At 40.7% G+C, this 14,020-nt stretch overlaps 1 protein-coding gene across 2 annotated transcripts in view; it reads left to right on the top strand.

Moving 5' to 3' along the window:
* Nucleotides 1–3,414, top strand: part of PAH (phenylalanine hydroxylase) — a 173,225-nt gene extending 169,811 nt beyond the window's left edge. For both annotated transcript variants that reach the window (XM_085886580.1, XM_085886579.1), the window contains exons 12-13: nt 499–614; nt 969–3,414. In XM_085886580.1, the coding sequence (XP_085742706.1) occupies nt 499–614; nt 969–1,012 (160 nt within the window). In that variant the 3' untranslated portion in view covers nt 1,013–3,414. The remainder of the gene's footprint in view (nt 1–498; nt 615–968) is intronic.
* The last annotated feature ends 10,606 nt before the right edge of the window (nt 3,415–14,020 follow it).

Genomic DNA, 14,020 nt, shown 5'->3' with positions numbered 1-14,020 from the left:
TTATAGGATAAGGGAAGGCTTATGGCTGTTGCAGGGTTTGTTTCTACAATTAGTGCCCCCAATTTTTAATGGTAGGCCAGAGTTTCTTCATCCCCCCCCCCCCGAGGATTACTAAACCACTATTAGGGTTGGTATTTTTTTCTGCCATTTTCCGAGCTGTCTCTTGGAGCTGGCTGAGACTTTTGGAATGAAAGTTTGCATCAATATTGGGAATAAAAGTATGCGGGGTTTACATTGTTTTTTTTTTTTACCATGACCTAATTTTTAAGGTCATGACCTACCACTAAGTACCAATTAAGTTTACACTTAACATCATTGGCAAAGAAGTGATACTTTTGAGAGTATCTCTCAATGTACCCCATGTCCCAATTTACCCCAGAAGGACAAGGACATTGGAGGCATTAATTTACTTTTGCATGAATTGACAGTGGAAGGATAAGGAAGAATATCATGTTTCATGTCAATATTTTTATCGCCATTTTAATTGCTCATTCTCAGGAAGTTTGCACAGAGCATACCAAGACCATTTTCAGTGCATTACGATGCATACTCTCAAATGGTGGAGGTCTTGGACAGTTTGGACAAAGTACACAAGCTCGCTTGGAATGTCCGAGGTAAGATTCTTTGCAAAGACAGCATTTTGTGCGGAGTCATTATTTGAAAGACGATTACCTGTTGTTGTTTAATAAATTATCTCACTTGATTTGAACCAGAGTAGTTTTTTAGCCTTGACCACTCGTTAGAAGCATTCTGCTGTTTGCACGAGTCAGATATTCATGCAGTTGCAGATTCTGACCATCTTGCACCTGCACTTAATATCATCGGCCAAGAAGAGGTGCTCGATGAGATGTCCCAATGTCCACCAGTTTTCCATTCATTACATGAATACACGACATACAGCAGGCTTTTCATTTGAAGTGTTCCACATCCTGATTTATTCATAATTGCATTTTGGGCACATGTTTCAGGTGAAATGGAAACCATTTGCTGTGCCTTGACGAAATTTCAGTAACGACATCATCACAGTGCCAGTAACTTCACCATGGCATCAGGTGATCTACGTGCAAGAGGGAATGCCAAATACAAATAGTACAGACATAAAATATGAAAGGAGCATGAGTCATTTTCATGTTTAAAGTTCTATAGTTGATGGATATAATGCTCATCTATACTCTCAAATCCACAGTCTGTTGTGTGCCTAGGACGATTGTGATGCAATGAGCCAAAAGCCCTTTGGGTTACTTAACCAGCTGAGGTTCAAGCATTCAAGGATAACAACAATGGACAATTTGTTTCTCTCTCTCTCTCTCTCTCTCTCTCTCTCTCTCTCTCTCTCTCTCTCTCTCTCTCTCTCTCTCTCTCTCTCTCTCTCTCTCTCTCTCTCTCTCTTTCTCTTTCTCTTTCTCTTTCTCTTTCTCTTTCTCTTTCTCTTTCTCTTTCTCTTTCTCTTTCTCTTTCTCTTTCTCTTTCTCTTTCTCTTTCTCTTTCTCTTTCTCTTTCTCTTTCTCTTTCTCTTTCTCTTTCTTTCTCTTTCTCTTTCTCTTTCTCTTTCTCTTTCTCTCACTCACTGTCTCTATTTCTTTCTTTCTCTCTCTCTCTCTCTCTCTCTCTCTCTCTCTCTCTCTCTCTCTCTCTCTCTCTGTTTCTCTCACTCACTGTCTCTCTCTTTCTCTCACTCACTCACTCACTCACTCACTCTGTCTCTCACTCTATCAAATCAGGGTGATCAGTTATATGATTCATTTTCCTTCCACCTTGTGCGGCATAGTCGACAAAACCTCGCAAGCATTTACAGCAGGTCAATGCTTTGCTGACGATTACACAACATATGTCAATAGGGTATCACCCATCTCCTTCATAAAACTAATAAAAAAACATTGCATCATGCATATCATTTAATGATGAAGATTGCAAATAGTTTGTTCACCCATACATATGATTTCCTAAATACAATTATATGATTTCATCGGTGCAGACATACTTATCGATGCTTTTGAATAATATTGTGAAAACGTCACACATCTGGATATGTGATATTCACCTAAATCTGCATCGTTGTCAAATTGTCTCTGAACATGAGTTTTTCTTTGTATCACTTGGGAAATTGAAATTAGTGAGGCTAATATATATATATATATATATATATATATATATATATATATATATATATATATATATATATATATATATATATATATATATATATATATATATAATTTGTTTTTTCTCTATCTCTCCCTCTAAACCTTAGCCTTCTGTCAAGAAATTAAATAAATGCAATAATGCTTTATTGAACTGCATGTATGAGTTATTGCATATACAGTATTGTTAAACTGCATGATTGTGCCTCTTCAAAGTTTTCTGCCTGTCTGAACTGATTGGCATGATGCACCTGCAAGCCTGTATAGTGCTCCAGTGTACATCCTTTTTCTCATGGTGGTGGTTCAACCCAGGTTCACATCCCATGTATATCCTTTAATGATCATTTCAGTGTGTGTCCTTGTAATTCTATCAAGGGGACACTTTTATTTACTAACATCATTGTCCCATATGAGATTATTTGTACAAGCTCTACAATGAGCCTGCGGTCAATGTAAAAATAAAAATATAAAAACGAAAGAAATGTTGATCAATATATTATATTCTCTTACAACAAGGAACTTCACTGCAGGAGGAGGCCATTTGGCCCATCAAAGCCTGCACTATGATTGCCAACATAAAGTTGTTATTTTCAGTACTCTATCCTTTTTAAGGGCTGAGCATCAAACAAGAAAGCAGCACGTACCACTTTTAGCTTGCCTGTTCGAAGAACAGAGAGCTATAGCGATACCCCCGGCGTGAGCCTGAGCGTCAGCGTCAGCGTGAGCGTCAGTGTGAAAATGTTATTTAGAAGTTATTTTGGTGCAACTTATTTAGAAGCTTGCCATTCATTTAATATGTGTACTAGGATGCTGATATTTGGCATGGAGGTTCCTTTTGGGTATATTAATGATGTAGTGAAGTTTAAATAAAAAATTAATTTCAAATGTTTAAAATTTTTGACCTGTTTTGAACTTAACTTTTTTGTAGCACATCAACGTTAATGTTTTTGGTGCAAGTTATTTAGCAGCTTGCCATTCATTTAATATGTGTACTAGGATGCTGATATTTGGTATGGAGGTTCCGTTTGGGTATACTATTGGTGTCGTGAAGTTTAAATAAAAAAAATTTCAAATGTTTTAAATTTTTGACCTGTTTTGAACTTAACTTTTTTGTAGCACATCAACATTAATGTTTTTGGTGCAAGTTATTTAGAAGCTAGCCATTCATTTAATATGTGTACTGGGATGCTGATATTTGGCATGGAGGTTCCTTTGGGGTATACTATTGGTGTAGTGAAGTTGAAATTAAAAAAATAATTTCAAATGTTTTAAATTTTTGACCTGTTTTAAACTTAACTTTTTTTGTAGCACATCAACATTAAAGTTTTTGGTGCAACTTGTTTTTTAGAAGCTTGCCATTCATTTAATATGTGGACTAGGATGCTGATATTTGGCATGGAGGTTTCTTTGGGGTATACTATTGGTGTAGTGAAGTTGAAATTAACAAATTATTTTTATTTTTTTTTAAATTTCAACCTAAGATGGTGTCAAAGCCACCCAATGCTCGCCTGTTTATACTAGACGCTTGCCATTCATTTAATATGTTTACTAGTTAAAGTTAGTATGACCTAGCCATGGTCTGAACTGCCGACTTCCCAGTTGGATGGAAGGGCTGCAGAGCAACTACAGCAACAATTCCATTACGGTAGGGCTTAAAGCACCACCCATCCGAATGCCGTGACATCACCCAGAATGTCAAACACTTTCACAAAGACTCGCACAAACAACAAAAATCATCAAAAACATCAAATATTCGCAAGCTACTGGCCCTGACAGCATCTCCAATTTACATTTTAAAACACCTTGTTCCACACGGCATATCAGCCTTTACAAATATAAGCAACTTCTCCAACCAACGCGCAGTGATTCCTAAAATTTGGAAACTCGGCAAAATCATTACCCTCCTTAAACCAAACAAAGAACCCACTAAAGCAGCTTCCTGCACACCTTCCAAAGGAGTGTTTACACATCCGCAAAAGAAAGTTTGGGCAATGCTCTCTTTGGAGGCACTATAGGCACTATCCTTTTGAGGCAGGCCAAACGACTGAAGAACCACTGCCCTTTCATTATTATATTCCATTAGCTCATGCAAGAAGAACTACATCTTGTCTCTTGCAAAAGAACATCAAAATGTTTTTGCTCAACAAGCAACTCTTCCTGAGCTTTGCACAGGGGTGACCAACCCCCATTAATATTTAAAGCTGCAATAGAAAAGCAACTTTACCGAAGGTGATATACACCAAGCTATTCAGCCTTAAGGTGGAGATGTTTTGTTGAAATTATGAAGCCAGATAGATCTGAGAAGAAGTTCTCAATTTAATGTTTCTGATGAAAAGTGTCTCGAAGAAACTTTAAAATCTTGGTGGTTGACGCATCAGCACCACCCTCCAATTGTCCACCCTCCACCACCACCAACGCATCAGCACCACCAATGATTACTGAAGGTATCTCCAGGCCATACTGTCTTAGATGTACCACTAGAGGCGACATATGGCCCTGTCCTAGATGTAACGCCAGAGATAACTTTCAGAAAAGCCCCTTTTAAATGTCCATCCTTACCACAAGTGAAGCACATCATCCTCTCTGTTGCGATGTAGATTTGATAGTTGCGGTTATCAACTACCAATGTTGCAGAGGCATTAAGGGACTGGGCAATATTTTTCAAAACAATGTAGCAATGCTGCCAGAAAAAAACATAATATGTGAACTGAAGCATCAGATCACAAACAAAAAGGAATCATGGTGATTTGTGACACCACCATGACAAACTGATTTAAAATGGAGACATTTATTCGCTTTTAACAAAAGGCGGCGCATTTGACAAAATAATTTTCACTGCTGGTGTATCCAATGGATTTACTTTAACAAAAATGTATGGCTGCACCAACAAACCAGTTTCAGATATCGTGCTTTCAACTTTTTGAGATATCGTGCGACATATAATTTTTGGTCCTATCTCAAGAATGGTGAAGAATCACCTAAAAAACTTCCAGTAGTCGGATCCGGATCTAGATCTTCACCAAAATGTAATCAGTTTGGCCTTGTCACACACCAACCTGTCCACCAAATTTCATCCATATCCGTCCACAACTTTTGAGATATCCTGCACACAGACAGATAAACAGACAAACCAACAAGAAGAAGACGTCATCGGACAGAGCACGATACTTGCAAATACCACAACACAAATTTGGCCTCAAAATAATTGGTAGTTGAATTAAGTGACTAAATATGCAATTCTTCTTCAAATTACAATTTAATCAAATGAAAATTGACAATTTTAGAAATTCGGCCTATGTTGACATTTTGGTTCATGCTGATCTCAAAAATAATTGGTGGTTGAATTCAGTGATCTGATATGCAAATCCTCTTCAAATTTCAAATCAATGGGATGAAAATTGAGGATTTTTAGAAATACCCCCTAACTTGTTGACCTTTGTCCTTTGTTGATCTATTGACATTTTGATTTCAAAAACAATAGGCTTCTTCCTTATGACAAAGTCTCCCATGTGTTGAAGTTTCATAAAGATCAGTTGAAAATTGTGATCTGGAAGCGATAAACAGACAGACAGACAGACAAACAAGCAGTCATAGACTAGTACTTACAAAATCGTCAACTTGACCTCTGACCTTGTCTAATAAAAGCTGTCTCTAGAGAAGGTAGCGACGCAAACCAGAAGTTTCTACGATGACTGCACCAAACCATCAAAAATCGTAACGTCGACCGAAGCAAAAATCTCTATTTCTCCATGCAATTATTTAATATTATTTTATCAAAGTCACAAAACCGTAATATTCGGCCATCCACCAACAATCTTTACATAATCCGATGGCTTAGCGAGTCAGTCATGCGACGGTAACCTTTATTGGGATAAAAAATGACTTTTAAACACCATCTTTATCAAAAACACCATCAGCGCGCACACGCAAAACCTTTACGTGACTCAATGATGCGTCTGCTCAAGCGTGCTGCACCACCTGACGAGCCGTGACGCGGCGAGTGAAATATTTTTTATACAATCTTAGAACGTCTCCAAAACATCCGATTTTACCAGAATTTCGACAACCGAGTGTTAAGCGTCCTAAGCGATCACAAAAACCGAAGACAAAATTAAAATCGAAGTTAAAACAAACTCGTAACGTCGAGCGAAGCAAAAATACTCCATTTCTCCACATGAATTTATGGAATTATGTTTGACCTCACTGTGACCTTGACCTTTGACCGATTTTGACCAAAATATAATCAGCGCTAGCCATCACCATCCTGAATCACGTGGTGTAATGTGACATTGGTAGCTCCTTCCGTTCTCGAGTTATTGTGCCTACAAACAAACACACAAACACACAAACAAACACACAAACAGAGGACGGAAGTCATCAATATACTTACGAAATCTAAAACAGAATAACAAAATCGACTGACCAATATACTTGAAAGATCTTCGATTTTTCAAGTAAAAAACAGACAGACACGGGTAAAAACATAATCTCCTTCACCTTTGGTGGTGGAGGTAACAAGGACACAAGGAAGTGAATAGTAGATAGGAAAAAACAACAAGTGAAACAGCGCACAGAAAACACAAGCAGCCACCATGAGACAGAGACAGAGACAGAGACGACAGACTCAGACTTGACTTGACTTTTGCAGTCCTTTATTACAAAAAATACAAAAGAAACAAGCATAAACACAATTCCAGTCAAACAAGTTTAACAAAGCAAGAGGAATACACGAGTTACTAATTTAAAGAGTAAAATAATTCTATCTCCCTGCACCCCACACAAGATTTCAACTCTGCAACATTTCTCAATTAAATCATTAACTCGAGAAAACTGTCAGTAAAAATAAAACTATTTAAGACGGGCACATACAGATCCTTTAAAGGCTAACAATGTCCTGTATTCTTGCGATCCAACCCCTGAAATCATTCTCTTCTGAGTAATGTACATTATATCACGAGTTTTACTTCTGCAAGCAGGAAATTTCCAACTTTAAATCCAAAATTATTGAAGGATACAGGCATAGAGTAAATACAATAACAAAAGGAAAAACAAAGAACAAATTTCTTGAAAATAAAATGCGAGGGAGTGTGTGGTGGAAAAGAACTCAATTTCCACAAGTTGGATCAGCATTCAAACGGAGAATCTTTAATTTTCTATATGCGGATGAAGAACACTGAATGATTCCCTGAAACATGCGAATGGACTTCACTGAAACAGAAGCCTGAATCAATTCCTCTTCGACACAATTTGACATTCCAAAGAATGGGAGGATGAGACATTTGGTAACTTAACTATGCGATGAGCTGATAAGCATTAGGCAAAATAACTCAAAACTGCAATGCGTATCTACTTTCGGTGGGAGGGAGAGAATGACATAATCATGGCAAAGGTTTGCAGTGTTATCAACCAGGTCACTCTATTTCTATGCAGTGAGAAAGACCTTTTTTCATAGTAAGACATTCCTTTTATCAATGTGTAGGTCAAAAGACTCTTTGGAAAAGGGAAACGTAACTGACAGCCTCTTCAACGAAAGCACAGAAATTATATTTATAAAGTACCAGCAACAATTATAATTGAGACTACATGAATATAATTATTTTTCTTCCACATCCCCTCCACCCCCTTTTTCCCCTATCAGGAAAAATTTGAATAACTATATTACACATGATCACCATACCCCATTCCAAGAGGAGAAAAGATATCCCTTGCACAAGTTCAATCAATGGCAGCGAGCACTCATAGGAGAAGAATGCTGGATGAGGACCATTTCAATAGTGTCCCAGCTAGGTTAGTGAGTGTGTTTCCATTTATTTTATATCCTGTTCATCAGCAGGTGTCACAAATCGAAAAGACGTGCTACCCGAGGCCAGAAGATAAGTTGGTGAAGGTGTAGATAGAGCAGCACCCAATGGGAAACACAATCCAGGTGCTCCTTGAGCTGCAGAGAAGGTAGATCTTGGCAGGTACAAGCTTGGGCCTGACACTGGATTGCAGATGACATTGGGTTGAAGGAGACGAAAAAGACTCGAGATGTGACCCAGAGATCCAGCCCCAGAAGAGTTTGGGGCCTCGTAGCAGCAGTTTGTGCAATCAGGTTTGATTCACCAATCGAGCTGTGCACATTGGAGGCAGCTGCAATGGCTGCACGAGCCCCACCTGCACCATTGAACACATGATGCAGTTGACTCGCCGTGTGGACCTTCAGGGCCTCCGTTGTGCATTGTGCGACCACAGCAAGTTCACAATGTATATGCAGAGCAGCAATTTGCAAATGTGGTCGGGGACTTTCCCCCAGGCAGGCACCATGCAATGGCGACGTTAAGTCTTTGCCCTCTCGGGGTTTGACTTGTCCAACCTTCTCTTCAGTGTTTTTTTTTTCTTTTTTTCTCTTTCTCCAACATGCTCATCTTATCTCCTCAGGAAGGGGGTATTGTCATTAACATGTGTTGAATGCCCAATCACCCAAATCTGGGTTCTCCCCATCATCCCATCTTTCAGTGGAAGTTGTTCCAAAGCCTCATTAGACGAAATCGAATACTGCATAGTTCAACTGCTCTCAACACTCTGAAACAAGCAATATAAAGGTTAAGCATCTAAAGTACATTACATGTGATAAATCAAAATTTTGCCCTTTCCTCTCCTTCTTTTTTTTTCACACCGAAATGACATGCTAAAATCTCAGTTGTATGTATACTCAAAAACAATCATCTCATTTGGTATTTCCATGTAGAAAGGGCAACAGTATTTATCAGGGTTCCAATTTGCAATCAACAATTCTTTTTACCATCCTCCAAAAATCCCATCTTGTCAAGAAAAATGTTGCATCATCTGTATAATAATGAAAGTTCACTTCTTCTTCTCTTCTTCAATTTTCATACATAAAAACAGTTCCAGAGCAACCACCATTATTTATTTATTTATTTCCAGCTAACTAAGCACTTCCATGCTGAGGAAAGATGGTCAAGTCAGTGTTAGAAATACCTCAACTTACTTAAGTAAACGTACAAGAAGTACCGCTTAATCAAAAATCATGCACCTGCCCAATTAATCAGAAAACAAATAAAACAGGTAGTATTTGAATCGGCTTGTGGCATCATTGTACTATTTTTAATAATATAATTCTTACACTCTGACAGATTTAACATTCATTTCACATGCTAATGCCTTCTGCACTGGGCATGATTCTTGTTTATCTTTTTGTTTTTGTTTGTCTTTTCACAAAATATTGAGGCATTTTACATAAATTGCAGTTAGGCCAGTACCAGCTACTAATCAGTGAGAGTAATACAATTGCAACAGATGGCACAATTCCTAATTCCGTGAATTGATTTCATAATTGCTGTTGGTCCAGCCATTCTTCCAGCCATTCTGCATTATGGTTATGTAAATACCATGCTGATTTGCATCATTTATTGATTTTCCCTTACAGTTAACTTATGATTCCTAATATATTGTTACGGCTGTGGAAATTTGCAGAGCACCATATAGGTCCTTAGATCAGTTATGCCGATAAGTCTGTGTTCAGATAGATTTCCCCACCGTTGTCTAAAGGGTTTATTCGTGTCACCCGGGCTGTGATATTTGAGGCAGCCGTTTTTCTTTCACTATCATTATTTTTGGACCAACCACAACGCCAACCACCAACCACCTTCTCCACCATGCCAACCACCAACCACCTTCTCCACCATGCCAACCACCAACCACCTTCACCACGCCAACCACCAACCACCCTCACCACAACCGCCTTCACAACAACGACATCTCACCATCTTCTAATCCACATCTCCCCCAATAGATCAACATGAACAACATTGCCTCACCTTCATCTCCGAAGCGATGCCATCTTGGCGCCAGCCATGGCGAGCCCGCATCGCTGCAGGCAGACGTGGGGTTTCCTCGCCGCGCAAGTCGGTGATTTCACGCATGTCCGCACGCCGCGTAGAGTCGCTGTATTCGTGCACGTCTGCTCTGTGCAAGCTTTGCCTCACAATTCGGATCAAGAGAGCGAGAGGGGCGGAGCCAGCGGGGGGGGGGGGCGGTCAGAGATCAGAGGTGAGAGTGCGGAGATCAGATCTCATCTCTCGGGCCCTATATCAGGGCGAGCGGAACGCCAAGCGCGGTCAGTCTGTGGAGTGTCTGTCGGGGTTCGGAGCGCCTGGAGCCTGGAGCCTGGAGCCTGGAGCCTGCAGTCGGTGGAGAAGCTGAGGAGAGCGGAGGAGACGCGAGCTGGGAGCACGGCCAAGCCTGCTGTGCTGCGTGGAGCTCCGTGTTCATGTGCGGGATGTGGAGAGAGCCGGAGAGAGCTCGCCAACCAGCATCAAACGGTCTGAGGTGATCGGGCCTCGGAACAGTCCGATCATCGCTGAGGGACGGACGGGTTCTTAAAGAGAGCATCAACTCAGAAAGAGCAAAGACCCGTTTGTTCCTCTCAGGCCTTGCCGGCTGGGCCCCGAATCACCAGGCCGCGGCCGAGCCGTGGTTACGCTAGCTGCCGTGGGGACGGAACGTCGCAGGTTGCCCCAGCGAGGTGAAGGTAACCTGCGCGGCCTCTTGGAGCTCCTTCGGTCCTCAAATCTCCATATCATAAAGACTCCGAGAGGTCCAGTCTACCCCCTTGTCTTTGAAGGGGTTTTCCTTGCTTTTCTTTGTATGAAAGTTGTGGCGCCGAGTCCGTTAAGTAGAACTGTGTATAAGTGACTAAAGAATAAATAAACGGTTGTAGTTCCTTTGCATTGTTTTTGTTTGGCTGTATAATTGCTTGCGTCTTGTCCCTACCCCCATCCGTTGCTTAACTGCATGCGTGTTTTGCATTCATTGCTTGATTGTATACGTGCATGGTTGTGTACAAATAAATGTGCTTGTTTGAATGTTAACCCGTTCGTTGTGTCCTCTTTCCCCAATTGAACTGCCATCCTGCCCTCGGAATATAGTTGGTTTTTAAATAGCCAGTAAAGCGAGCGAGCTGCATTAAGTGGCTCGTGTCCCAGCGGCCCCGTTGAGGTACAATCTCTCGGTAATCTACCCGCGCGATTAATTAGGTATACAGTAATCCCCCGTTTCTTATGGGGGTTACGTTCCAAACCTCCCTGCACTAAGTGAAAATCCGCGATTAAATTGACGCTTCCCCCCAAAAATCGACTTGTCTGGTCTGGTCGGTTTGGGAGTGATTGGGTTTGAGGTGCCGGAGATAGACTCGTCTGGTCTGGTCGGTTTGGCAGTGATTGGGTTTGAGGTGCTGGAGATCGACTCGTCTGGTCTGGTCGGTTTTGAGGTGCTGGGTACGAGCAATGCTCGTCCAATGGCGGCAAACCTTTTTCCTTCCCGAAGCATATCGAGCTCCTTAACCTTCTCCTGGAGCATCCCAGGACCTTCCTCTGGCACTTCGGTTCCTTGCCAGAAGCCTAAGAAGGTGCAGGGCGTTTGGGCGGCATCATGGGGCTTGGAGAAAAAAACGTAGAAAATATTCGAAGTTCACAAGCGCAACTTTGTCTCGTGCGTTGTGTGACTGGTCGAGCGCCACGCGTTATAATTTATTGCTTAAATAATTTATGTTTTATATATTATTACCACGATATACCGGGGGAATCCGCAGAAAAAAATAGTTACGTTCCAAGGGCAAACCGACGATGAACCGGGGGAGCGATAGGTGAACCGCGATAAAGCGGGGGTTGACTGTATCAGAAATTCGGCGATTGACCCTGTAGCGTGGGTAGAGTGCGGACAAGGTTGTGGTGTGGTTAAGAACACACCCGTGGCTGGTTTTCGGCGTTGCTCCAGGAAGCCGCGACTGGATTGTCCGTCCGGTGGGCGTACGGCCACGATTCGGCTAAATGCGGTCGTTCGCACGCCGGCGGGCGGAGAATTCGTAACAATATAATATTGACCAATTTGTCGATCATTTTAATAATATTGACTCTCCTTCAATAATATGTTGTAGTACCTCAACTTAATATATTATCTCGATTTATTTCTCAGTAACTTTTTTTCCCCTTGCCGAGCTGAGTGAGTTGCCGAGCTACATTGCTTGATAATACATCGATCAATCAATACAAGTTATCAATAACCAACGGTGTACCATACTGTGATGTAGCCGATTTACATGCACTCCAAGTTACTGGTTTTAAAGTGTCCTGCTGTTGCAAATGCGCGGACACTACGAGACTTGTATGATAAAGGTTTCTCAATTTGTCATTCCGAAACAAAACATTGATATTAATTATAACCAAAAGAAATATGATGGTTAGAATACCATTACGAATTTTAATGGAGAAAAAGACACAATGAACACCAAAATCTTGTGCCTCCCCTGCTCTCATTGAGTTATTTTTTTTCATTTATGAGCTGAGTCTGAAAGGAATTAACTCAGTTACCGTACACAACTTCCAGTAGTTACCAACTGTTCTCCATGTTTATGTATGTGCCAACAAACCCAGTACATGCAAACATTATCACGAGTATCACTCCAATACAGGTCAAAGGTCACTGGTAATTCAAAGCTCGGTTGTTGTAATTACACTAATTAACAGGAGTAATTAAACAAGTAGCATAGCTATCATTGTAGTCACGGGGCGATTATTTTGGAAGTCTTTCTTGGCCTCTCAACTCTGCCAACTCCCCCATAGTTGAAGTTCCACACCACTCGGCCTTGACATTTTACAGCAGTGCTAGTTGCCGAGCTGCGGACCACACTTTGACTGCAGAGCGTCCATTTGGAAACATTTGGGAACAAAACTCGACAACATGGTTAAGAGATACAAAATTTCTCCAAACAGTTTAAACACTACCAAATGCTAACGTTGTTTCTTCGATCGGATGAGCGTCCATTTCTTTTAATGGTCAATGGAGCTGAAAAGTCTTGGAAAAATAATCTGTAACCAACCTTTCTCATCACTATTCGGAATTCCATCAACATTTTAAATCTCTGACATTGTCCATTTCTTTTATCCACTCTCTTCCACCGAAACAGCGAAATGCTGCAAATATCCCATCACACTTACTCTAACCATCTAATCACTTGCTCTGACCTTTTAAATACAAATCCATGCCTTTAGCAAAACAAATACAGTTTAAACCTCTGTTTTAAACAGGTGTACAAAAATTGTCAAGTCATTTGTCAAAGTTGAGTCATCAGGCGAAAGGCACTCCGAATTGCAGCTCAATCGGGTGCCAGTTCTCAACCCGAAATCGGGTACCAGTTCTCAACAAGTTGAAAAACTCCCTTTTTCGGGATTAATGAAATGATAGCACATCTGCAGCTCAAGGGCAATTCACCAATCTGTATACTTTCTAGAAAGACGATTAATAGACATACATGGTCCCAGCAGATCCCAGAAGGTGATGTAGAATTCTACTGGCAACCCATCTAATCCAGGTACCCTGTTGGTGGACAAGGTTGTTTTTTTTAAACATGAGAGAGATCATCTCATGTTATTTCTGACCTTTGGTAATTGATTCATCTCAAATGAGATGAATTTATCTCAAATTCTGGGCTTTGGAAATTGTAGGCAATGAAGTAGTATATTAGTGTCCAGTGTATCACCTGGGGAAGTGGGCTTGGAGGAGTAGAGGTGAGAAAAGAAATTCTTAACAGGAAGCCTAATGTCACTCGGATCAATCAAAATCTTTCTGTTAGCAGAATGTGAGGACAATAATTGTTTCTGATTTTTAGAGACAATTTCTAGCTTTAAGAAGAACCTGCTCGGAGTATTCATTTGCTGCAAGTGAACCATTCTCATCCGAAGGAGAGCATCCTATGTACGTTCAGCCATTAACTCATTCAAAAGGGCTTCCTTTTCATACATTTGCTGCTACCCATTGTTATCAGAAGAGGAGAGACATTTTGTTTTGCAAGTGAATAATTTGTGTTTTAACTAGGGTTT

The sequence above is a fragment of the Eptatretus burgeri genome, chromosome 6 (assembly GCF_056783735.1).
Source record: "Eptatretus burgeri isolate ZD-2024b chromosome 6, Ebu_testis_v1, whole genome shotgun sequence".
NCBI lineage: Eukaryota > Metazoa > Chordata > Myxini > Myxiniformes > Myxinidae > Eptatretus > Eptatretus burgeri.
The sequence above is the reverse complement of the archived record's forward strand: the minus strand, read 5'-3'. Positions and strand labels throughout refer to the sequence as shown.